Genomic DNA, 25,707 nt, shown 5'->3' with positions numbered 1-25,707 from the left:
TCTGTCCATGGTGATTCTCCAAGCAAGAACACTGGAGAGGGCTACCATTCTCTTCTCCAGGGGATCTTCCCAATCCAGGGACTGAACCCAGGTCTCCCGCATTATGGGTGGATTCTTTACAGACTGAGCCACCAGGATGATGAGATATAGTTAGCTCATCAACTAAAGATATAATTTTAATAACTTTTAAGGTTGTCAAATACACTCATTTCCCCAAGTTAAAATATCCAGTTAGAAGTAAGTATTTTGCATCTTGAAAGACAACTGGTTTGAAATGTTGTAACATATATTTGCGCATATCTGGTAGTATTCTGTTCTTCACGCACACACACAAAATAACCTTCAGTTTTTTGTCTCTATTGTTAATTAGAACTGCCAAAAAAAAAAAAAAAAGAACTGCCGATGCTATAATACCATCAACAATAACAAAAATTATAGTTATTCCTAATAAATCACATAACTGTACAAGATAAATTACTTACATATAGTATCTTTCAAAATATTAACTTATGTCTCTCTAATGTTTTGCTATACTAAAATAATATGAAATAACTATATTCAGTACTTTCACACATCCAGACACTGAGCTAAATGCTTTTCATTATCTTATTTAATCTTGTTCTTCACAGTAACTACAAGCATGAAATATATTATCCTTATTTAGGGGTCATTTAGCCAAGAAAACTAAAGACAGGGAGTTAGGCTGACGACAGCTCAGCAGAAAAGGCCCCACACCCTGAACTGCTGTCTCCAGCGTCACCCGCTTTCACAAAGGCCCAGGCTGCACTGGGCTTTCAGTACCAGGCCCCTGAGTTTTCCTCTGAACTTTCTGTTCTCTCTGCCTAGAATGTGTCTCCCTTTCATCTGCCTGGCTTCTGTCCTCTACTCCCTCTCCGCCTCATTCCTTGATCTGATAAATTCTTATTCACCCCTCAACAGTAATTCACTGATTCATTAAAAAATTGCTTGAGTGATACTGTGTACCAGCAACTCAAAAGGCAGCCAAGAACAACAGACACACAGTCCTTGCTCTTACTGAATGCGGTCAGTCAAATAAGATAACTGTTCAGCAAGAAATTTCAATAAACAGTGATAAATATTAATGTAAACATATAGCAGGGGACCCAACTTAGTCAATTAATTGGGGAAAATATCCCTGAAGTGTACTTTCAGCTAAAACCTTAAAGATGAGCCAGGGGAACAGGCAAGGAAGAACACGTGTTCTAGAGTGAAAGAGAAGATGGAAAATCAAAGTAAACAAGTTCAAAATGGCTGAAATTTAAGAGTAGGGCATAAAGAGCACCCAGAAAAGTGGTATTCAGTATGTCAGAGATAGGGACTTTCCTGATGGTCCAGTCGCTAAGATTCTGCACTCCCAACGCAGGGGGCCTGTGTTCCAGCCCTGGTCAGGGAACTAGATCTCACATGTCTCAATTAAGAGCCAGCAAAGCTAGAAAAATAAATTTAAAAAAATTTTAAATAAAAGGTCAGAGATACATTCAATAGGCATCTCAACTAAACATACCATAGACAGAGCTCTTGATTTCTTTCTTCAGTTTCCTCAGTTCCTGTAAACGGTATCACCATTCATCCAATTGCTCAAAAATCTAACATGCTTCCTTGAGACTTCCTCAAGGCCCCATATCAAACCCATCAGGGAGTCATGTTAGTGCTACCTTCAAAATATATCCCAAATCCAACCACACCAGCATCTCCACTGTTAGGTCAACCCAAGTCACCACCATCTCACTGGAAGCATTACAACAGCTTTCAAACTGGTCTCCTGGCTCCCACTCTTACACCAAGCTCGCCAAACAGCAGTCAGTGATCTTTCAAAAGTATAAATCACATTACACACTTCCTGTTCAAAACCTATCAATGTGATTCCAAACTTATAATAAAATCCAAGCCAAATGCCTACAAGCCTTACTGGATCGGGTCATTACGTATCTTTCTGACATCTTTTACTTCTCTTTACTCACTTTAGCTCCAGCCACATTGGTCTTCTTTCTGTTTCTTGGTCACACCCATAACCTCATTCTACTTTTGAGCTTCTGTACTTTCAGCTCCCTATACCAACAGGCTCTTCCCACAGATGCTCAAGCAGCACTTCCTCAGGCAGTTCTTTCCTGACTATCCGATCTTGTCTTGCCTGACAGCCTCTGTTCCCCCAATCTATTATTCTCAAGACCCTATTTTATTTTTCTTCATAGCATCTGACATTGTTTACCTATTTATAATCTGACTTCCTACCAAGAATGTAAACTTCATGAGATAAAGGACTTGTTTTTATTATTAGTATTATTCATTTATTTATTTTTGGCTGCACTAGGTCTTCAGTGTTGGGCAGGCTTTTCTGTAGTTGCAGCGAAGGAAGGCTTCTCATTACCTTCTCATTGCCGATGGTGGCTTCCCCTGTCGTGTAGCACAGGCTCTGTGGTCTTCGGGTTTCAGTAGTTGCGACACCCGGACTCTAGAGTACAGGCTCAGTAGTTGTGCACTGGTTTACTTGCTCTGCGGCATGTGCGATCTTCCCTGACCAGGGATCAAACCCTTTTGTCCTGCATTGGTAGGTGGGTTCTTAACCAATGGACCACCAGGGAAGTCCGAAGGGCCCTGTGATATTCCAGTATCTAGAACGCTACCTAGCACACAGTAGGAGTTAAGTATTTGCAGAATGAACAGATGAACGAAGGATTAAAAAGTGTTAAGACTATTAAGTGCTATGAAGATGCATTAAGGAATTTACCGTTTATCTCAAAGCAATGAAAAATCTTTTCTCTATTTTGAACATGGGAGTGGCAAGTTAAGATTCGCTTTTTTGCACACTTCACTCTGGCTGTTGTGAGAATCCAATGTAGGAGAGCAAGAGCAGAAATACAGACCAGCAAAGAAACTATGGTAGAAGGGAGATATGGTGGCCTAAACTGGACAGTGAGAAGTATGAATCTTAGAAATATTACAGAAAATAGCACGGATAAGACAAGACGAATGACTGGCAACGGTCCCTCGACAAGAGCTTTTTTGACTCTTGAGGGTTCCTGCTCGGTGTTCCCACCCGCTTACTGCATTCACGCTTCTACTAACAGCACGTCACACTGCCCAGTACTCCCACCTAGTCTACCCACAACTAGACTTTTCCACTAGATTCCTCCAAGGCAAGAACGGTATCGGGCAGCGCTAAAATCTCTCTTTAATGAAGGTCACCTCAGTAACGCCTATTGAATGAAGGTCAACCTCCTTTGGTGACAAAGCTAGCCCTGGAATTCAGAGCTGTAGCTTGTTCCAGGCCATTTGTGTGCCTCTCTTAAACGTCGGGAATATCTGTGCTTCAGCATCACCCAACAAATATTACGAGAACCAGCAACCAGAGAGACTTTGTGCCGCTGGCCCTGCGACAGACTACCAGAAAGCGCAGGTCACGCAGAAGGCGGGGGAGCAAGCCCCCGGTGCCCCGAGGACCAGACACAGAAGCTGACTGCCAGGAACCAGGCGACACTCCGCGCAGGGGGCACACCTAGGTCCGCGGCTTTCCTATAGACGGACCCGTGACCGGCTACGGAGGACGTACTGGCATCCCCAGGGTGGCTCTGGCTCCGCCGCCGCAGCCGCCACCACGCGCCCGCATTCCGCCCGCTCACAGCCCCCAAAGCCCGGAGGCCACGCGGCAGACACTCACGCGGGCCTAGTCTCGGAGCGCCAGTGACAGGAGACACAGCGGTGGAAAAGGCACGAAGGGTCCTGGCTCGCGTCTGCAGAGCCAACCACGCAGGGAGCGAGGGGGCCGCCATTGCGGCGAAGACGGCGAGCGGGAGGGGACAAGCGCGGCTCCGGGTCAAGGGGCGGGGCTGAGGGCCCACTGCGCAGCCCGCGGGCCTCGCCCCGCCCCGGGGAGGGAGAAACAGGAAGCACGTGGGCCTGCGAACGCAGAGCCAGGGTCAGCTAACTGTGCAAGGAAGTACTCCCCGCGTAGAAAAAGGAATGCAAAGAAAACAAAAAGATTTGGTAAAAAATCGAAACTGTCAGTCCAAAGACAGTTGCAAAGGACCTTAAGGGATGGGAGAAATGTGGCTTATTGGCGGGCAGGTGAGGGTGGAATCTCAGATGGCCCGGGAGTCCGGCAGTCTACCCTAAGGCCCTGCTTCTTTGCAGTTGCTGCTTTTCTGCACTTTCTTGAATTAAAGAAAGTCTTCAGCTAGTGCAAGTGATGCGCTCTAAGGAGAGTGGCAGTATCCAATAATAAGTAAATAATAATAATAAGTAAAAGCCTCTTGAGCCAGACTACTTAAGTACAGTTCAGTCTCTCCCTAGTATCTAATTCTTTGTGACCCCATGGGCTGCATGATGCCAAGCTTCCCTGTCCATCATCAATTCCCAGAGTTTACTCAGACTCATGTCTGTTGAGTCGGTGATGCCATCCAACCATCTCATCCACTGTCCTCCCCTTCTCCTCCTGCCTTCAGTCTTTCCCAACATCAGGGTCTTATCAAATGAGTCAGTTCTTTGCACCAGGTGGCCAGAATATTGAAGTTTCAGGTTCAACGTCAGTCAGTCCTTCTGTTAGGGGAAGTACACTGATTGAAACCGCCCACCCTGGCCAGGCACCATAGTAACCATTTGCATGAGTTGTTTTATGACAGGAGATCCTGATAAGGAATAGGAACTAATAAGCCACCACCAACTGGAAGAGTTCGGGCAAGGTCGAAAGGAGACACTGCGTGCCCATCCACTTCCCAGAATCCCTCTCGCTGACATCCATCTTGGCTGAGCGATGCGTGCGCCACCAGGAAAGACTGAATTAGATTGATTGGCCAAAGACCACCTGGAAACTAATGCCATCACCATAAAACCCAAGACTGCGAGCCACGCGGCAGAGCAGTTCTCCTGGGTTCCCTGACCCTCCTGCTCTCCACCCGGGTGCCCTTCCCAATGAAATCTCTTGCTTTGTCAGCACATGTGTCTCCTCGGACAATTCACTTCTGAGTGTTAGACAAGAGCCCAGTTTCGGGCCCTGGAAGGGGGTTCCCTTTCCTGCAACACTCCCAATGAATATTCAGGACTGATTTCCTTTAGGGTGGACTGGTTGGATCTCCTTGCAGTCCAAGGGAGTCTCAAGCGTCTTCTCTAACACCACAGTTGAAAAGCATCAGTTCTTCAGCGCTCAGCTTTCTTCACAGTGCAACTCTCACATCCATACATGACCACTGGAAAAACCATAGCTTTGACTAGACCGATATTTGGTGGCAAAGAAATGTTTCTGCTTTTTAATATGCTGTCTAGGTTGGTCATAGAGTTTCTTCTAAGGAGCAAGGATCTTTTAATTTCATGGCTGCAGTCACCATCTGCAGTGATTTTGGAGCCCCCAAAAATAAAGTCTCTCACTGTTTTCACTGTTTGCTCATCTATTTGCCATGAAGTGATGGACCAGATGCCAGGATCTTAGTTTTCTGAATGTTGAGTTTTAACCTAAGTTTTTCACTCTCCTCTTTCACTATCATCAAGAGGCTCTTAAGTGCTTCTTCACTTTATGGCATAAGGGTGGTGTCATCTGCATATCTGAGGTTATTGATATTTCTCCCTGCAATCTTGATTCCAGTTTGTGCTTCATCCAGTCCAGCATTTCTCATGATGTACCCTGCATATAAGTTAAATAAGCAGGGTGACAATATACAGCCTTGACGTACTCCTTTTCCTATTTGGAACCAGTCTGTTGTTCCATGTCCAGTTCTAACTGTTGCTTCTTGACCTACATACAGATTTCTCAGGAGGCAGGTCAGGTTGTCTGGTATTCCCATCTCTTTCAGAGTTTTCCACAGTTTATTGTGATCCACACAGTCAAAGACTTTGGCATAGTCAATAAAGCAGAAATAGATGTTTTTCTGGAACTCTCTTGCTTTTTCGATGATCCAGCAGATGTTGGCAATTTGATCTCTACTTCCTCTGCCTTTTCTAAACCCAGCTTGAACATCTGGAAGTTCACAGTTCACCTACTGTTGAAGCTTGGCTTGAAGAATTTTGAGCATTACTTTGCTAGCATGTGAGATGAGTGCAATTGTGCGGTAGTTTGAGCATTCTTTGGCATTGCCTTTCTTTGGGATTGGAATGAAAACTGACCTCTTCCAGTCCTGTGGTCACGCTGAGTTTTCCAAATTAGCTGGCATATTGAATGCAGTGCTTTCACAGCATCATCTTTTAGGATATTAAATAGCTCTACTGGACTTCATCACCTCCGCTAGCTTTGTTCCTTGTGATGCTTCCTAGGGCCTCCTTGACTTCACATTCCAGGATGTCTGGCTCTAGGGGAGTGGTCACACCATTGTGATTATCTGGGTCGTGAAGATCTTTTCTGTTTAGTTCTTCTGTGTATTCTTGTCACCTCTTCTTAATATCTTCTGCTTGTTAGGTCCATACCATTTCTGTCCTTTATTGTGCTCATCTTTGCATGAAAAGTTCCCTTGCTATCTCTAATTTTCATGATGAGATCTCTAGTCTTTCCCATTCTATTGTTTTCCTCTATCTCTTTCAATTGGTCACTGAGGAAGGCTTTCTTATCGCTCCTTGATAGTCTTTGGAACTATGCATTCAAATGGGTATATCTTTCCTTTTCTCCTTTTCCTTTCACTTCTCTTCTTTTCATATCTATGTGTAGGGCCTCCTCAGACAACCATTTTGCCTTTTTGCATTTCTTTTTCTTGGGGATGGTCTTGATCACTGCTTTCTGTACAATGTCACAGACCTCCATCCATAGTTCTTCAGGCACTCTGTCAGACCTAATCCCTTGAATCTATTTGTCACTTCCACTGTATAATCATAAGGGATTTGATTTAGGTCATACCTGAATGGTCTATAAGTCTGAATTTGGCAATAAGGAGTTCATGATCTGAGTCACAGTCAGATCCCAGTCTTGTATTTGCTGACTGTATAGAGCTTCTCCATGTTTGGCTGCGAAGAATATAATCAGTCTGATTTCAGTATTGACCATCTGGTGATGTCCATGTGTAGAGTGTTCTATTAGTTGGAAGAGGGTTGAGTTTAAAACTCAACCTCACCATCTTTAGAATGTGTGATCCTAATCCATCATATATCTGGGTATAATATTAGCTTATTGATCCCCTGTGCCATTTAGGCTTTGAAAATTAGAAAGTGGAAAAGTTAGTCCCTCAGTCCTGTCAAACTCTTTGAGACCCCCATGGCCTGTAGCCTGCCAGGCTCCTCCGCCCATGGAATTCTCTAGGCAAGAATACTGAAGTGGGTGACCCTTCCCTTCTTCAGGGGATCTTCTGAACCCAGGGATTGAACCTGGGTCTCCTGCATTGAAGGCAGATTCTTTATGGTCTGAACCACTAAGAAAGCCTCCTAAGAAAGGCTTTAATGATAATCAGTGATTCTGTTAGCTTGTTTGTAGATCAGGTTAGAATTACAAAAAGGGAGAACTCATCAGGACCTAGAAAATGATGGTAATCCTTAGAGGAGCTCTCTTATTTTCTACCCTAGGATGGATTAACATACAACCCTTAATAAAATTATCCTCTATTTTTTTCAATCGATATGTATAATACTTAAAGTACATGACTGTAATAAGAACATCTGGAAACAAACAGAACTGAGCCCTGTTAAGCGTATCAGGTAGAGCAGGTGTGGAGGTGTCCCAGAGTAGTCTAGCTGGGAACGTTCAGTGTGCTGTGGGCATCAGTAAACATGCAGCATGATAATAACAAGTATTTGTAGTGATCACCTTCCTCATCTTTTCTGGCCTCTTTATCATCCCATTATTGTTCCAAAGTGGAAGTACGGTGTATTAGATGTGTTTGTTTCCTAGGGCTGCTATAACAAAGAAGCAAAAACTGGGTGACTTAAAACAACAGACATTAATTCTCTCACAGTTCTGAAACTAGAAGTCCAAAATCCAGGTGTCGGCAAGAGATGGTTCCTTCTGGAGGGTCTGACGGAGAATCTGGTTTAAACCTCTCTGTCTCTCTCCTAGTTTCTGACAGCTGCTGGCAATTTCCGGCATTCTTTGGTTTGTAGACACATGACTCTAATCTCTGTCTCCATCTTCACATGGTATTCTCCCGTCCTCCATTTTTAAGATTTAAAGCTTGGCCTTTAAGTCAGATGGATGTGGGATTTGAATCCAGACTCTGTTTCTTTGTGATTTTGGGCAAGCCCACCTACACTCTCTGAGCTTCAGTTTCAGAGAAAATGGGAACAGTATCATCTTCTTGAAAACCCCTGTGATTAGGTGAGTAATGTTTTCAAAGCCATAATATAAAAGGTGGCCATTCAAATTAAGCTTAGGGTCAATGCAGCAACCACTTTTTCTCTCAATTTTGTATATTTTAGTAGAATAAAGTGCAAGTCCTATCCCATAGACATTTAGGGACAAATGTGCATGAGTCCTTAGAGAATTAGTTCATGTCCAGAGACTTCTCAATTTCTAAGCAAGATGTTAAGAGATTCAGTTCCTCGTTCAAACTGCTTATAATTTCTTCCTTTTGTTTTACTCTCTTCCTAAGACTAAAGTAGATCAATATAACTGGAATTAGAAGAGCCAGAAAATTCTTATTGTTTTCTCTGACATCAAATACTATGAAATTTGTTCTATATTAAAATTTAAAATGTCACTTGTAAAGCTATAAATGGGCAATAATGCTGTTTCATGCAGTATAAAGAGTAAAGCATGTACCATCATGTACAGGTAGTAAGAATAACATAATTTTTCAGTTAGAAAAGATGCTGGAGGTATAATCACTCAATCATGATAAAAAATCTTTTTTTTGAGGCTTCATGACCAAATAACCCAACAAAAGGTAGAAGTCAGGTCAGTTTCGTGGGCTTGGGACTTACACATAGAAGAGCCCTGTGCTTGGCTTAATATTTGTTGTCTCTGTCTTGAAATTTTTTACAAAGGGCTCTGCATTTTCAGTTTGCATTTGGCCCCACAAATTATGTAGCCAAGTCTGTGTAGGTCAATTTTAAATATTAAGATTTTTTTTTTTTACAGTTGGTTTTTGCTATATTTGAAATCTGCATTAATCCAATGACTGTCAGGGAGCTATTTTTAATAAAAAAAAAACATAAAATGTAAGTGAATCAAATTTCCAGTTATAGGATAAATAAAGTACTAATGATGTAATGATAACATGATGATTATAATTAATACTGCTGTATAGTAAAATTGAAAATTGTGAAGAGAATAGATCCTAAGAGTTCCTGTCACCTGGAAAAAAATTTTTTTTTCTTTTTTCTTATATCTCTATGAGATGGATACTAAGTAAACTTATTGTGATAATCATTTCATAATGTATTAAGTCAAATTATGATGATGTACACTTAAACTTATCTTGTGCTGCATGCCAATTATATCTCAGTAAAGCTGGAAAAATGGACTAAAAAATAAATACATGCTTACCAAAAAAAAGAGTGAAGTTTGTTGATTCACAAGCATGTTAAATAGACAATATGTAAATGTCCAGGTATGTGAATGGACTTCGGAACCCAAATATCCATCCAGACAGTACACATTAAATATATCATGGTGTATACATACAACAGAGAGGACTACTTAGACATATCTTAATCCTAGTTGAACATTATAATTACTTTAGGAGATTAAAAAAAAAAATCTATCTCGGTTCCCTCTGAGATACTGATCAGTTGGTCTAGGTGTGTTTGCAGCCTTGGTGTGTTTTTTTTTGGTTTGTTTCCCAAGTGACTCTAATATGCACGCAGGGTTGAGAACCACTGATGTCAGCCCAGAAAAGAAGAAAGTGAATATAAACGTATTAACATGGAAAATTGTCCACAATATTCAGTGAAGTTTTTTTTTTAAATGCAGGTTATAAGGCATTTGTAGATCATATGATTACACTTGTGTAAAATATGTTTAATACACAATACAAGTTCTGGAATGGTAAACAGTAAACTGGTACAGGGGTCAGTGTAAGACTCATGAAGAAGTAACTTTCTATTCTTCTGTACTTAAATTTTTACACAAAAATGCTGATTTAGAAAAACATGAGAATACAGTATTTTTAAAATCAGTAAAAGTTTCACATCTTTATTTTCATTAAAAAAAAACATGGTGAGTCTTTGATTTATATCTTCCAGCTCTTTATCACATGAATACTTACAATTTGTACTACACACATCAAAATTTTGGTAAGCTTACCCTTCAATAAAATAGAGAAGTGTTGTCACAAGCATTGTCTCTTTTGAATTAGCTGAAGTCATTCATCTTTCACAGATAAAAAAAAGAGTTAAACCTCTAGACTCTACTTTTAAAAAGAACTGAGACTCAAACCCACATCTGATTCCAAGCTGCATACTCTTTTTTACTCTATTATACCACCTCCTTGATAGCTTGCTCTACACAGCACTGATGCAGACAGGGGTCACTCTACAAGGAAACAGAAATTGACTGAGCAGTATAACCTTCCAGGCACATTCCAAGTAGGAATCATTATTGCTTAATAACATGAAGTGATGCCTTTCAGGGGCATTTGTACCCATTTATTGAAGACAGAGGACTAAAATATTTTCCTTGAACTTTTGGTTTCCTGGAATGAAGGAATGTCATATTTAAGAAGTTTGGAAATAAATGTTCTAATTGTGATATATTGCATCCAATCATCAGCAAATGATGCATGCTTTACCATCAACTGTTCCTAATCTGACCTCTTCACACCTTCTCTTCGGCCAGTTTGCTTGAGGCCACTCTTTTCTCTCATATGTGTATGTGACTGTGTGTGAGCACGCATGCATGCTCAGTCGTGTCCAACTCTTTGTGACCCCATGGACTATAGCCGACCAGGTTCCTCTGTCCATGGGATTTCCCAGGCAAGAATACTGGAGTGGGTTGCCATTTCCTTCTCTAGGGCATCTTCCTGACCCAGGGATTGAACCCACGCCTCCTGCATTGGCAGGAGGATTCTTTACCACTGAGCCATGTGGGAAGCCCCAGGTCTTTTTCTCACCTGAGTATTATAAGTTTCCTAGCTGCCCCGTGGGCTCTGCTGCTACTCTTTCCTCCCTACAGTCTAGTCTCCACCCAGCAACTGAGTGAGGGTTTTAGTGTCTAAGTCAGATCACGGCATGTCTGTCCCCATAGCACTCAGAATAAAATCGAGTCCTTACAAGTGTGATCTGCTTCTCCTGTTTGCTGGCTCCTTCCCCGACCGTCTCCTGTCAGCCTTCTCCCTGCTCACTCTGCCTCTGTTACTGTGTCTCGAACACATCAACTCCACTCCCAGGTCAGGCCCTTGGCATCTGCAGATTCCTATGTCTAGAACACTCTTTCCCAGATACCTGCACTGATGATCTCTCTCCTTTCACATTTCTGGTAAATTGCCCCTTCTCTCTGAGGCCTTCCTTAACCACCTCAAAAAATAGTTATCTCCTTTTTCTTTATACCACCCCTGACATTTATTTAAATATGCATTTAAAATATATGCAGGTATTTATTTATTGTCCATCTTCCACCATTAACAGGGAAACTCCCTGAGAGTGGGGACTTTGTTCTTTTTACTGCTGGACTGGCAAGGCATAGAACAGGACCTTTCAAGTAACAGGAATTTAACAATCATGTGTGAATGAATCAAGCTTCCCTTCATACTTTTAAGCATTCTTTTTGCTTCTGTCCTCTAGAAGCATAGAGGAAAAATTATTTTTCCCTCCAAAGAGTGCTGTTTTAATTCACCCCAGCTTTTAAGTAAAGATAGTTTTTATATATGAATATAGTTTTCTTACTGCAAATGCTAAATAGATATTAATCATTATTACAAGGGATTGTGATCTGGGTTAAAATCTTAAGTAAAGCTAACACTCAAACGAGTCCCAAAGGGATCCCACCAAGGCCCTCTCTGCAGAGAGCAGGCAGCTTGGGATGAGGTGGGAGCCTGGGTAGAGAGGAAGAGAGCCAGGCTCAGGTTTGCTTATGTGTCCTGAATTGAAACTGATTTTGTATTAATAAATACAACTAAACCTTTCTGTAGTCTTATGCACCCCCTTGTCCTCCCCACCTCCCAGCCACAGCAGTCAAAACCCATTTTACACTTTTAAATGCTAGACTTACTCTTATCAAACACAATTTGTTTTCAAGTTGAACCTGAAGGGTGACTTTATTATCCTTTCCTCCCACTTTTATTGTTGAATAATAAATAAAAGATTAAGCTAAATTTTTCCATTTTCCCTGAAATACAGGTAGGCTTTTTTTCTGTCCATAATCATGACCCTAGGATGTTTTGACCCAGGAGGTGGTTTTCATTCAATGTGGGGTGGGGGGGAGGGGAGGAAAAAAATCCCATGAGGGGATAAACTTGCTTATTAGAAGCAAATATTTTTGTTTCCTTTTTATCTTACAGGCCAGTCTCATCTCACACGGCCAGTTCAGAGGATGCTAATATAAACCTTGCCCACCTCTCTCAGCCAGTCTTTCTTACTCAGACAGTTTCCAAGCAGCTCCCTGATGGAGATACAATCTTCTGTTTCCAGGATGAATCGCGCCACAGCTGTCCCTCCCGGCAGACGACCCTTCATTGTCTCTCTCTTGACACTGTCCAGGACAACTCCTCGGATGTCTTTAGGGTTTCCTGGCACACCAAAGATGATACACAGGCCAACGCAGTCCTCTCCTATCAGGTTACAGAATTCTTCCAGCTTGTCAAACCTACTTTTCTTGCTGGAAGACTCCTCTGCCTTGGAATCTGGGTTGGAGGGGTCAGATTCCACAGGAGGAAGAGAAGCCATCTGCAGTGTCTGCACGGCCAGCTGGAGCTGTATTTGCTTATCAGATCCCCAGAAGGTCCAAACCCAGTCTGCCCCGAACATGAAGGCTTGGTGCGTGGTCATCTTGGTGGTGGTGAGCCACTTGTCAGCTCCTTTCTCTTGGCAGAAAGTGACAAAGTGGATTAAGAAGATCTCATTGAGAGTGTTTGGAGCTGGGCACAGATTGCTCACTGTGTCTTCAAATCCAAGATAGGCCTTCAGTTTCTGAGCCGCGTGGATGATAGCTCCACTGACCACCTCGCAGACGCTGAGAACCTCTTTGTCCTTTGGAGCCAGCTGTTGTGATGGTTTCTGCCCCATTTCCCTGCACACGCTGAACACTGCTTCTAGATATTGAGCACGTGAACTGTTCTTTTTCAGAGTAAAAATTTTGCGTTGAAGTCACATCTGTGAATGTCGTCCAAGTTTTTGAACTCTACAAGTTAGCATATATACACACAGCTAAACAAACATGTTAGGTCTTCCTGTTTGCCAACTGGGTGTGTTGAACTCACATCGAGTCCTGCTGGTTTATTAAGTCAGAGATACTAACTTTCACAAAAAATCATCTGTCTTCTAGTTATATTCACCTAACTTTAAATATTCGGTAACCTCTTCTGAGACAAGTTTCCTTTTTTCAAGTTTTAGTTTCATTAAAAAATACGATTTAGTTCTTTAAAGAAAGAAACATACGTATATAACTAACTTCTTTCTACAACTAACTTCTTCAAACTTGTAGGCAAGTCATTTCTGTTTGTGTTTCCGATACCCCTTTGCCATGATTCCTCATCCCCCAAGCTCAGCGGCCTGTGTTTCCTTTCAAGAGAAAGTTTTTGAAGCGAAGGCCTTAAATTTTCATCTGTTGATACAGGCTATGCACGCTCAGTGGCTTCGGTCGGGTCCGACTCTTTTCGACTCTATGGACTGTAGCCTTCCAGGCTCCTCTGTCCACAGGATTCTCCAGGCAACAGTACTGGAGTGGGTTGCTATGCCCTCCTCCAGGGGGTCTTCCTGACTCAGGGATTGAACCCATGTCTCTTACTTCTCCTGCTTTGCAGGTGGTTCTTTACCGCCGAGCCACCGGGGAAGCCCTGATACAGGTTATAGACCCCCCTCAAACAAATTTCTGAGAGTCTGTGAGCTGTAAAGAGTTGGTGTTACTATTCTTTAGATCCAAAATAAAGGTGACTTGGTTATTCCCAGTAAAGGAAAACAAAGTAACACACAATAAAAATATGAGGCAGTTATCAATTGACTTTATTTCTTTTCATATGGTAATACCAGCAGTGTAAATATCTTGTAAAAAGAATATATATCATCAAAAAAATTTAACCTTATCACATATCATCAGTGATGTTACACTGTCCTGAATAAGGAATATTTGGCATCTGTAACAGTCTCCTGGTATTTTTAACCAGGACTGAATAACAAAGTTTTTTCAAATGGTGACATATGTTAAAATAAAACACAAATACAGAAAGAGTCCAATACAGTTACCAAATAGTGCATAACAGGGAGCAAAACTATTATTAGCATTGAGTCATTTTAATTATGAATAAATAGTAATTTAGTATCACAGGGTTCCTTGATAAGAAACTTGGAAACTTGCTAACTTGAAAGGTCATATCACTGACATTCAAATATAGTTTATTAGGCAAGTCTTCGGACATATATTGAACTGCCCACCCTACGCTAATTTTTCAAAACCTGTCTTTACCACCACTGACTATCATAAGTAATGACACAGTAGTGAACAAAAAATTGGATATTTTTCTGATACCTCTAGAAAATAATAAAAAACAATAACAGTTTTTATTGCAGCTTTCGATTTTCTTGATAAAGAATATTTGGAAAAAAAATATTTGGGCCCTGTGCTACAGAAAAACATGAACTGCATTTTAACATCACACTATAGCTATTATGAAACTAATTTTGCAGTCTTTGAGTTACTGAAATCTGAGATAAAATGTTCAGACAAGTATTCAGCTTTTAAAAAAAAATCCATTTGCTGATAGTCTGAGAAGTGTGCAATTAATAACATTAGGCAGACTGTTAGTATTTTGATGCAATGATATGTTTAGCAAAGATCGGAAGATAAGAAGCTTAATACTGTAAAGGGTTTTGTTTTGGTTTCTTCAGGAATTATTTCCACAAATTTTGGGGGAGTTTCTTGAATGCACTCAGGTTACTAGCACTTAAAATGTCCCTCAGATTCTTCCTTATGAGTTAAGAGGATCCAAGACTAAGGCTGAAATTCTTAAAAAGCTATTCAACAATTTTGTGAGGTGTCATCAAAGAAGGGGTATTTCACATATGTTAATTTAGTCTGAATGATCAACATGATTAGAATTCAGTTTGGGGAAAAGAAAGATCATTTGAACTTCTCCAAGAAACAGCTGGTATATGAAAATCACTGTAGTTTTTTAACGTGATCTTTTTACCATCTTCCTTATGTTACAAAATAAAAGTTCTATTTTCTATGTACTAAGTATATACATATATTTAGAAAAATATATAAAAAATAGGACAATGAGAGGCAAGTGGAGGTGTGGCTGGCATATAGTGGGCACACGGAACGCCTAAGAAATCCCACAATTTGATTTCGAAAGCATGTAACATCCTGCTTCGAGGGCCGCAGTGGTGTCACAACAAGACAAAACTCATTCACATACTGGTCACTGCTTCCCAAATCCTCCATGGTGTGAGTGTGGATGGAAAGACTATGGTAAAATACTCATATTAAATGCAACACTTTAAATATAATATATCACAGATTTTTTTTTACATTAAATAGAGGAGAAACAATTATACTCTCATTCACCAGTGTCTCAATTGTCATGGCAACTTTAGAGTCAGCACCTATTCCCTGCTTTCCATCTCCACTTCCACATGAGAAGTGGGAATGATAAACAATACACAGTCTGTGGCTTGCTGTAGATACTGTGAGTGTCCGAGGGATAAAGTGGAACAAAGATGAAGGGCTCCCTGCTCTCATCCAGGTGCTATGGTCAGACGTTTGAGTCTTCATCAGTGATGCTGGCACTGGGAGAACGGGCAGCGAAATCTTTAAACATGTCATCTTCCTTTAACATGTGCTGGAAGACAAGGAGGTAGGAGTCACACACACCGGGCACCTTGAGCTCTCCACGACACAGGCAGTCCCCTTTGGGGTGACTGTCAAGCTGATTTTTAGAACATTTGAAATTCGTTTTACAACTTACAGTTAGGTTGTTGATGCCCTCAGAGAATGCACCTATCTGTCTCACTGTCCCTTCTGAGTCTTCCATCTGCAATGAACACACCATGACATGACAGACGCATTTGCACAATTTCAAGAAAAATGCAGCAAAATGGACACAAGTCTAAGAAGAAACAGTGGCAAGTGGCACTGAATGGGGTGGGAGCAACAGAACACTTCTGACGCCATCTCCTCCTACGACTGCAACTGGATGTTAAAAATGAGAAGAAAAACGCTTCGCTGGCACATTGAGCCCAAAGCTCTGATGTTGACAATGGCACCAAAAAATATTCATTTGAAAGCAATACTCAGATCCATGACCTGATACTGAAAAGGCTAAGGAGTATGCGGTGTCCATTCCTGACTTGTTCTAGTATGTAGACTTCCTTAATACTGAGATAGGCATAACATAGGTAAATAGTACACGCTTTGAAGCCAGCCTGGCAGGCTGGAATCCCAGCAATTCTACCAGCTCTTCTGTCTTAAGTTACTTAACCATTCTGTGCTTCAGTTTCCTTATCTCTAAAATGGGAATAACAATGCTCCCTGTATTTTAGGATGCCCTGAACATTAATACATGTTATATGCTTAGGATAGTACCTGGGATGTAGCAAACAATCTGTAAAAGCAAACCAAAGCAAATCCACTCAGTCGTGTCCGACTCTTTGCGACCCCGTGGATTGTAGCCCACCAGGCTCCTCAATACACAGAATTTTCCAGGCAAGAATATTGGAGTGGGTTGCCACTTCCTTTTCCAGGGGATCTTCCCAACCCAGGGATCGAACCCGGGTCTCCTGCATTGCAGGCAGACGCTTTACCGTCTGAGCCACCTGAACTGTGGTAAACAATCTGTAAGGGCTTGCTATTATCTTACTATTATCGTTATTATTAGGTATTTGTGGAAAACATCTTTAGTTAGTAACAGCACACAAACTTTTCATTTAGTGTTTAAATACTGAAAGAACTTTGAAACAGGCCTATGGTGTTACGTTTACCTGCTCTAATCGGTCCAGGTCATCCTCATCATACAGGCGTACATCCAAACCAGGCTTAAATCCTTTCTTAGATGTCCCTCCTGATGCCTGTCCCAACTCCATCGGACAAACATATTCCTCCCCATCTTCCTGTTTCTTCTTTCTCAGGTTCCCAAAATTGCTGAAGGTAAGCTTCTTTGGCTTTAAAAGAAAAGCAAACAAAAACAACCAGGGACTTGATAAAACTCACATGACAAATGACCAGTAACACAAATAAGCTAAGTATTCACACCACCAAGAAGAGCAATCCGGTGATTGACAAAGACATCTCAGGCATGTGAGTAACACCCCAATATAATAAACGATCCTCATTATGGATCTCAGAAAGTTAAGCTTGTTCTCCTTACTCACATCACTAGCTGGGTAGTCACTGTGAAAAGCCAAGAGCCTTAATTGTGGTTGACCTTAATGCAATGAGATTCCTCAGGGCTGAATCCAATTTTGCAAGGTCAAAAAGAGGAAAGAGTCATTACTGTATTTTCTTTTTGAGTGAGGCTATGATTATCCATACCAGTAACTGCTAAAAGCAGCCCTCATTTTCTGGGAGAAAACTTTGAGAGAAGAAAAAAATCCATCTTTTCACTGGATAGTACCTGAGACTGTATTTAAAGGAGATGCTGATGTTGAGAATTTATACAGAACAGACTCAGAGGTTTCAAATCTGACACATTTTTTAAGGGAGAAAGGGAGCTAAAGAGACGTACTGAGTGGGTGTGGGGACTGGTTTTGTTTTTCTTTTAAAAGGGTTTTGTGGAGGAACTGATAAACCCTATCTTCACATTAACTTAGTTGATATAACAGACTCAGAAGAGTTCACAGAAGAGTGATTTAAAAAACAAAAAGTGATCTGAACTTGGTGTGATCCATGAATCCAGGTAAATCTGAAGATATCTACTCTGTGCTGGTTCACCTTGAATCATTGCTTGAGTATCCTTTCCTAACTTGCAAGTCTGGTTATTTATGAGAAAAAAAAATCCTCCTCTTATGCTTGATTTATCCATAGGATAACAGCAATCAATATGGGGCCCAAGACATGAACTTTCCCCATTGGCAAAAAAATCAATGGTAGACGCCAATATCATGTTGTTTACTCCTATTAACTCCAATAAAATAAATAATTTGAGCATAGATCCCTCCAGAAGGAAGCCTTCAAAAATGCATTTTCCTAATTACTCTAAAGAATCATTTACCTTCAGCTCATCCACAAAACTTAGAAAACCTAAGAAAATGGGATAGCCAGGTAACAGCCAAGACTGAGTCTTTGCTATAGGCAATTATAAAATGGTAGGAGCTTGAACCAACCTTCACTTTGGCGGTCGCAGTCAGAAGCACGTAATCTGGTAACTCCATGGCGTCCCGCTTCTGGTGCTGGGCCTCCGCACCGATCAGAAGGTTGAAGTGAGTGGCCAGATGTCTTCGCAACAGGGTCTTACTTGGTGGGATGTTCAGTAACTGAGCCATTGTTTCTACATTAAAACGAGGTTCTAGAACCTACAGGAAAAATTAAGATTGTTGAAGGCACCATGGATCACATATGCCTGGATCGTGCTTTATAGTCTGCAAAGCTCTTTCATTTAGTTATCTCCAATGACTCTCTGGATAGCCTGGTAAGGACAGACAAACTGTGGACTTTGATCTTCAATTTAAGCACCTTTACTTTGTTTTGCTTAAGCTACTAGTGAGAAGAAGGGCTGGTCCTGACACCCAAGCATTACAAAGTTGGGGCTTCTACCTCTGCAGTGGCACCTTTGGGAACCAACTCCTCATGCAACATCTAGGTGCAGCAATGCAGTATCCCTTCAGGGGTTTTATTTTATTTATTTATTTTTTCCAGGCGTTTTAAAACAGGATCGTATGCAAGACGATGGCCAGACGTTATCCAACATTAGTGAAGACAGTAAAAGAGAAATCAGTTTAAATTCAGTTCAGATTATATGGTGATATTAATTTTAAAATACGGGGAAGAATCTTCTGAAAGTAAAGATTCACTAGAAATGGTGCAGAAAGGTTCAGTTAGGTGACTTCAGGATTATGACAATCAACTGATAATCTCCTACTCATTAGACTAATGGAAACAAAATGATAAGGAGTCAGTTTTAAATGAAAGCAGTTTTACCATGAGCCCACCATGGACACCACTGCCTCTGAGGTTGGGGGCATATTCAGCCAGGTCCACAGAGCGCAGCCACTCCATCACTCGATGATTGGTCCACTGCTGAACTTCTGATGGGGTGATGCTGTTCTATGGGGACAAACAACCACCCAGAGCTTTAGTCACTGACTACAGGATTCCAAATATTAAACCTGCCTGCCAATTCTACAGAGCCTGCCTCAGGGGAGGAAGCCTCTTTAAGAAAACAGTTTAAACATTTTGTTAAAATTTTCCGTCTTAATTCATTTCTGCAACAGCTGATATCTAGCTGTTCTTTTTATAAGAGTGAGAACTTTCTCTGTCGTATCTGATAAACGTTGGATAACAATGTGTTATCCAAAATGCCAATTTAGTTTGTAAAGATGGAACTCCAGGTTTTAAGTATGTATGCCAGACAAATGGAGATGGTGAGGAGATAAGAATATAATGTGAAATAAACTCAGTATTTTAATAAAGTAAAAAAAAAAAAAGTAAAGAACCTGCCTCATGGAGAGGAGTTTAGCGTAAAGGTAAAAAGGTTGTTTGCTAACTTGAACTCTCTTTTAATGAATCTATGTCCCAGAGTTTTAAGTTTTTTACACACTAGTAAAGCAGTGTTCTATGAAAGGAAGTCTTCATAGTGATACTTCACTTTGTGGCTTAAAGAGGCAGAAAAATAAAATGTACCCAAGAAAGGAGGAAGTACATCTAAAACACAGTTCAGTTACCCAGGCAGAACCACCGTGGGGGAAAGGAAGGAATGCGTGTGTGCTCAGTTGTGGCCAGCTCTTTGCGACCCCATGAATTGTAGCCCACCAGGCCCCTCTGTCCATGGAATTCTCCAGGCAAGAGTATTGGAGTGGGTTGCCATTTCCTCCTCTAGGGGATCTTCCCAACCCAGGGATTGAACCTGGGTCTCCTGCACTGCCGGAAGATTCTTTACTGATTGAGCCACCTGAGAAGCCCAAAGGAAGGAATACAGAAATACAAAGCCTAAGCAGTAAATGAGGCTGGATGTGAGGCTCTGAGGGAGCCAGAAGTCTCCCTTCTGTGTAGGCATCGAGAAAGAAAAAATGGGTCTTAGTTTCTCTACCCGGCCTGTCACACACATGGAAAGGAGGGGCTGCGGAAACCTCAGCCTCAGGTGCTACCTCGTCAGAGGGTCGCCTCCGTAGACAGTTTGGCTCAAAGTTATTGATCCTTAGGACCTGGATGGCCCTTTTGATACTGAGATGGTGGAGCACACTCACAACCTTCAAAGACAGTAAGTCATCCTGCAAAACAAAACAAAAAAACTGAGATGGCCTAGAGCAGGAGCACCTTCTCGGGAAGATCTCAGAAAACTCAAGTAAAAATAGAAGGGCCCCTCCAATGGGCCTCGAGGGCTCGTCAGGTTTTTCAAAGTTTTTACTTGGTAACAGAACCCTTTTTCCTGTTCTGAACAAAATTTTCTCCAGGACCTCAATATATTAGTAGAAGAGAACCAAAATTCACATTGTTCCAACTGAAGCTGACTTCTTAACTGAGCTGTTAGGCCCAAACAGCTCTGAAACACGCAATGTGAAAAGCAGTAGCTAAGCCACTATGAAAAGTGACCCGCTTTGACGTGATTTGATAAAGCAGATAACTGGGTGCAAGTGATCTTCACTGATGACTGAGAGCTGGTTCTCTGAGTTGCAGCATAGCACAGTTTGGAGGGAAATCAGAAGACTGTTCCTGCTATACCATTCCCCAGCCTCAAGAAATCTCTGGTTCTAGATTACTGTGCTTCATCCAGCAGACAGTGTGAACAGTTTGGGAAAAGTTATCTTAATCAATGCAAAGCTTTTGGTGAGAGGTAGAGAGAGAAGAGAAATGAAGATGCTATAAGTAGCAACATATGTCGCCAAGCAATTCCTTTAAGGAATAACTTTCACCAGTCTGTGGCTATAGGGAACTTCTCAAACACACCAAAACAAATATTTTACAAGAAGGTGGTGGGGGGAGGCAGTGTCAAGGTAAATACCAGTCTACTTCCAAACCCACCCAGAAAATAAAAAAGGAAAATATCCACTTTAGGCATACTTTACAGAAAACATATTTCTTTTCTTTTCTTTAAAACAAACAAAAACAAAAAAACTTTTTATTTTGTATTGGGGTATAGCCGATTAACAATGTTGTGATAATTTCAGGTAGACAACAAAGGGACTCAGCCATACACACGCATGTATCCATTCTCCCCCAAACTCCTCTCCTATCCCGCCACCACAGAACAATGAGCAGAATTCCATGTGCTATATAGTAGGTCTTTGTTGGTTATCCATTTTAAATACAGCAGTGTGTACATGTCCATCCCAAAGTCCCTAACTGTCCTTTCCCCTCATCCTTCTCCCCGGCAACCATAACTTCAAGAACATATATCCTATATGGGAAAAATTAACCTATTACAGAGATATTTTAAACATAAAATGATAAGACAGCTTAAATCCAAGCAAAAATAATTTCCTGAGCTTTCTTCTAGATTAAGTTCTTTTTTTTTTTATGTAACTTTTACTTTATATTGGAGTATAGTTGTGTATCTTTGTGTCATTAGACTGACTCCTTAAAAGCAGAGCTTGATGATAAGTCAGAAAGGGCATTTACCATATTTTAATCTAAGATTGACACACCTATTCAAAACATTTCCACATGGGCTATTCTCAACCAACTGAAGTCTGTCAGATTGAAGAGAAAAATCAAAATGCATAATGTTTATAGTGTAAATAAAATGTTAATTATTTTAGTTTAAGGGATTTTAAAAGTAGGGACCATTTTTCTTTTAAATCAAAACACACTTTTTTGAGGGGAGGATTTTTTTTTAAAAATCCTTCATTTTTAAGTGATTTTAGATTCACAGAAAAGTTGCCAAAGATAGTACAGAGTCCCACACACCCTCTGCTCAGCTTGCTCTAATGTTAACTCTACATGCCATGCTCTACACAATCATGAGAGTCAGCGAAACTAAGAAATTAACACAGACAAGAATGAAATTCAATTAAACCCAGGCTTTACACAGACTTCTCCGCTTTTTCTACTAGTCCCTTTTTCTGACCCAGGATTCAATACAGGACACTGTATACAAACAGATTCTTTTATCACTTAGGATTTCTGGAGTCAAATCTTCTAAGGCAATTTATTCTTTCATAGACATGAAAATGATGTTTGCCTTTTGTGATTTTCAGTCTGAATTTGCTCACATTCTCAGGTGAGCAAATTCTCACAGCTCACATTCACACTGCTCTCAGTCTGAACATCCTCATTCCTAAACAGGCAGGCCAACAGCCACCAATGAACTCTGACTTTCCACTGCTTTCTAACAGTGGCAACATGGATAAGTTACCCGATTTCTCAGTTCTTTTGTTTCCTCATCTAAAAGCTGGGGATAACAGAGTGTTACCTCGAGTACTGCTGAGACCTGAGCATTAATTACGAGTAAAGAGTTTCAAAGAGTGCCTGGCTCACAGCAAACGTGCAACACACCACACGTTGGTGTTATTTTACCTGTAATTTACATGATGTACCCACTATGGTTCAAACTTTTGTTTCAGTGATGGAGAAGAAAATGAGCTGGAGCCCAACTTTCTTTGATATTGAAAAATTCCTCAATAAATTAGCTCTTTGAAACTTTCCACTTATTTTAAAAAGATACTTGTCTGAATTGAGAGAATATCATCGATATATAAACACACACACACACATATATATATATGCAATGTGTAAAACAGAAAGCTAGCAGGAAGCTGCTATATAATACAGGAGTTCAGCTCAATGCTCTGTGATGACCTAGATGGGTAGGATGGGGGTGGGAGAGGGAGGTTCAAGACAGAGGGGATGCCTGTATACCTATAGCTGATTCAGTGTTATACACTAGAAACTATATAGTAGAAACTTTACAATACAGTAGAAATTGTAAAGTAATTATATTCCAATTAAAAAAATAAAGCTATTATATAAAAATAATGGAAAGTTAATATGGGTATATGATTCTTATATAAATTAAGAGAAAAATATACTATAAGACTTTCATATTTAATTTTAAAATTTTGTTCAAAAGTAATTAGAGCAATTTTTAACAGCTTTCACCAAATAAACAGCAAGGTCCAAGTCAATAAAATTAATTTAACAGTTTCCACTGTCTTAAAAAAAAAAAAAAAAAGACACTTGTGGTAGTTGGATCCATATTCTAGACCACAAAAAAGCCATTTAAAAAAAAGTATCTTAAGCAGGACACTCCTAGTACCATGGAGTCTAGAATAAGTTCTCCTGCAACCCATCTCTCCCTGCTGTTGTAAAGTAGGGAAAAGTTTTTCTATCCATTGGACAGAAGGCTAGAAATACACAACAGTAAGGAAGGAATCCGAGTGAAGTCCTACTGTCTCTTCACTCCAGCAGAACTGGGCTGAAGTGAGAAGGGCTAGGGGGTTTTAGGAAATAGTTCTCAAAAGTGGAAGGGAAGGGAAAAGACAGTTCTAGCAGAACTGTCAGAAGGGCAGCTTTTCCAGTGGTCACTACTAATAGGAGTGTACCACTTAGAAACTGCCAGGGCTGCAAAACTCTACTTTCACTTTTAAATCTTTTTATGGGATGTTATTCTATATCATAAAACACACCCATTCAGAAGTGTACACATCAATGTCTACGTTGTTGAATATATATAAAGTTTTATGTAGCTTAAGTCAGGGTTTCAAAATTTCCCAAGCCTACTACGTTCACTAAATCCCACAACATTAACTTAGAAAAATCTGCCTGCCCCTCTCCTCAAATTAAAGCAATACCTTCAAAATCTGGTGGAACCATTGTGAAAACACTATATTTTGCTTACTCAATTTCTGTGTTTTTCAGAGAAAAGCAACTTTAGCCTCCCCAAACCCCAGGAGTGAGTCACTTACAACAGTCATGTAATGAAGCATTCGACCATCTACCCGTCCTTCATCAAACTGGGTCTTGTACTGGGGGAGGCCAATATCATCCAACCATCCTATGGATAGAAATGAGTTCCGTTAAGGAGCCACAGAACATTGGTTCTTGTGATGAAAAAGAAAGAGCAGCTATATATGTGTGTGTGTGTGTGTGTGTGTGCGTGTGTATACTTTTATACACACTCAATTCATGAATTGAAAACCTCTTACTAGTGACCCAGTTGAAATCCAGCTTTCCATGATTGGTTTCTTCTTCAGATCCCAGGGCTTGCAGTGCCAGTTGGAGTTTCTTTCGATGAAGGGAATGCTTGATTCCAAGCTCCTGAAACAGTAAACAGAAACACTGGCATTACAGCTCTGTCAACATAGGCTGGCGGCCAGTGGCAAAGGATGCCAGTACCTCCAAGATCAAGCTAGTATTGAAGACTCAATAATTACATTAAATCAGAATACTAACCCCAGCTATAAAATGTTGCTGAATAAAAGGCTCCTGGAAAGCCAAGACCACTGCAGTTGATTTAGTGGTATGTTAGATGTTCCCACTAGGTTCCTTCCTTTGCAAGATTGGAACTGCAGGACGCATAACACAAATTCTACTACTCACTTTGTGCGTGTGTGCTAAGCCGCTTCAGTTGTGTCTGACTCTTTGCGATCCTATGGACTATAGCCCACCAGGGTCCTTCGTCCATGGGATTCTCCAGGCAAGAACACTGGAGTGGGTTGCCATGCCCTCCTCCAGGGCATCTTCCCAATCCAGGGATCGAGCCCACATCTCTTATATCTAACATGCATTAGCAGACAGGTTCTTTACCACTAATGTCACCTGGGAAGCCCATTCTTATTTTGTACCAGATGTTAAATAATTGGGAAGAAATGTTAAATAACTGGACATAAAATGTAGGGCTTTTCTCCCTTGTGCAAAGTGCAATTGAATTGCACATATTACGTTGAGAAGATGGACCAATGATAAAGCCACAGAATGGTTTTGAGAATATGAACTGAAACTTCAGGATTATGGCTCTATAATTATCCTTTCATTAAAATGCCCAGTGGCTTAAGTGTCTCAAAGGAATCATTAAGACCGGGTCCTCCATTTTTAAGTCCACGAGATAAAATAAGCACAAAGCAAGAAACTCAAGCTTTTTGCAGAGTACTTACTAGCCCGACCCACTTCCCTTTCTGGAAAATAAAACAAGCCAATATTCACATTTTCTCTCTGTCTTCACTGCATAAACAAAATAGAGGCATTCACCTTCTCTAGGTCTTGTTGAGAAGCCTGCAAAAGTGTCTGGCCAGATGCAATCCAGTGCTTGCCAGAATTCAGGTAGGACCCCAAACCCTGTTCCACCAGCCAACTGCAAACCTGATCCTTGGTCCACTTGGCAAATGGCATATCCAAGTCACTATGGGAAAATGAACAATCATATGAAAAAACAATTCAAAGCCAATCCTGTAACTTATCATGAGGGTGGAACAACTGCATGTTCAATAGATACAGAGATTCCCATCTGACTATGAAAAGTCTAATTTTGAGGATGTATTTGGTGAAGGAAATGATACTTCCTCACAAGGGAGATGAACGCTCCCTTGTGTCAAACAAAG

General features: G+C 40.8%; 3 protein-coding genes across 20 annotated transcripts in view; all 3 read right to left on the bottom strand.

Moving 5' to 3' along the window:
- The window catches only part of MRPS35 (mitochondrial ribosomal protein S35), a 45,595-nt gene extending 41,753 nt beyond the window's left edge, over nt 1–3,842 (bottom strand). The window contains exon 1 of the mRNA XM_043440709.1: nt 3,680–3,842. Within this exon, the coding sequence (XP_043296644.1) occupies nt 3,680–3,791 (112 nt within the window). The 5' untranslated portion in view covers nt 3,792–3,842. The remainder of the gene's footprint in view (nt 1–3,679) is intronic.
- A 5,851-nt stretch (nt 3,843–9,693) lies between these two features.
- Nucleotides 9,694–13,524, bottom strand: REP15 (RAB15 effector protein). The gene has a single exon (XM_043441035.1). The coding sequence runs from the start codon at nt 13,084–13,086 to the stop codon at nt 12,388–12,390; it is 699 nt and encodes a 232-aa protein (XP_043296970.1). The 5' UTR covers nt 13,087–13,524; the 3' UTR covers nt 9,694–12,387.
- A 475-nt stretch (nt 13,525–13,999) lies between these two features.
- The window catches only part of PPFIBP1 (PPFIA binding protein 1), a 195,949-nt gene continuing 184,241 nt past the window's right edge, over nt 14,000–25,707 (bottom strand). For all 18 annotated transcript variants that reach the window (XM_043441025.1, XM_043441017.1, XM_043441022.1 and 15 more), the window contains 9 exons: nt 25,358–25,508; nt 24,316–24,427; nt 24,076–24,164; nt 20,320–20,442; nt 19,154–19,279; nt 18,340–18,528; nt 16,999–17,178; nt 15,987–16,052; nt 14,000–15,860 (listed from right to left, as the gene is read on the bottom strand). In XM_043441025.1, coding sequence (XP_043296960.1) covers nt 15,774–15,860; nt 15,987–16,052; nt 16,999–17,178; nt 18,340–18,528; nt 19,154–19,279; nt 20,320–20,442; nt 24,076–24,164; nt 24,316–24,427; nt 25,358–25,508 — 1,123 coding nt within the window. In that variant the 3' untranslated portion in view covers nt 14,000–15,773. The remainder of the gene's footprint in view (nt 15,861–15,986; nt 16,053–16,998; nt 17,179–18,339; nt 18,529–19,153; nt 19,280–20,319; nt 20,443–24,075; nt 24,165–24,315; nt 24,428–25,357; nt 25,509–25,707) is intronic.

Source organism: Cervus canadensis, chromosome 21 (genome assembly GCF_019320065.1).
Source record: "Cervus canadensis isolate Bull #8, Minnesota chromosome 21, ASM1932006v1, whole genome shotgun sequence".
Classification (NCBI taxonomy): Eukaryota; Metazoa; Chordata; class Mammalia; order Artiodactyla; family Cervidae; genus Cervus; species Cervus canadensis.
The sequence above is the reverse complement of the archived record's forward strand: the minus strand, read 5'-3'. Positions and strand labels throughout refer to the sequence as shown.

Bases quoted from the DNA above. Each gene is read 5' to 3' on its own strand.
- REP15 (XM_043441035.1), bottom strand. From the start codon at position 13,086: ATGGGGCAGAAACCATCACAACAGCTGGCTCCAAAGGACAAAGAGGTT.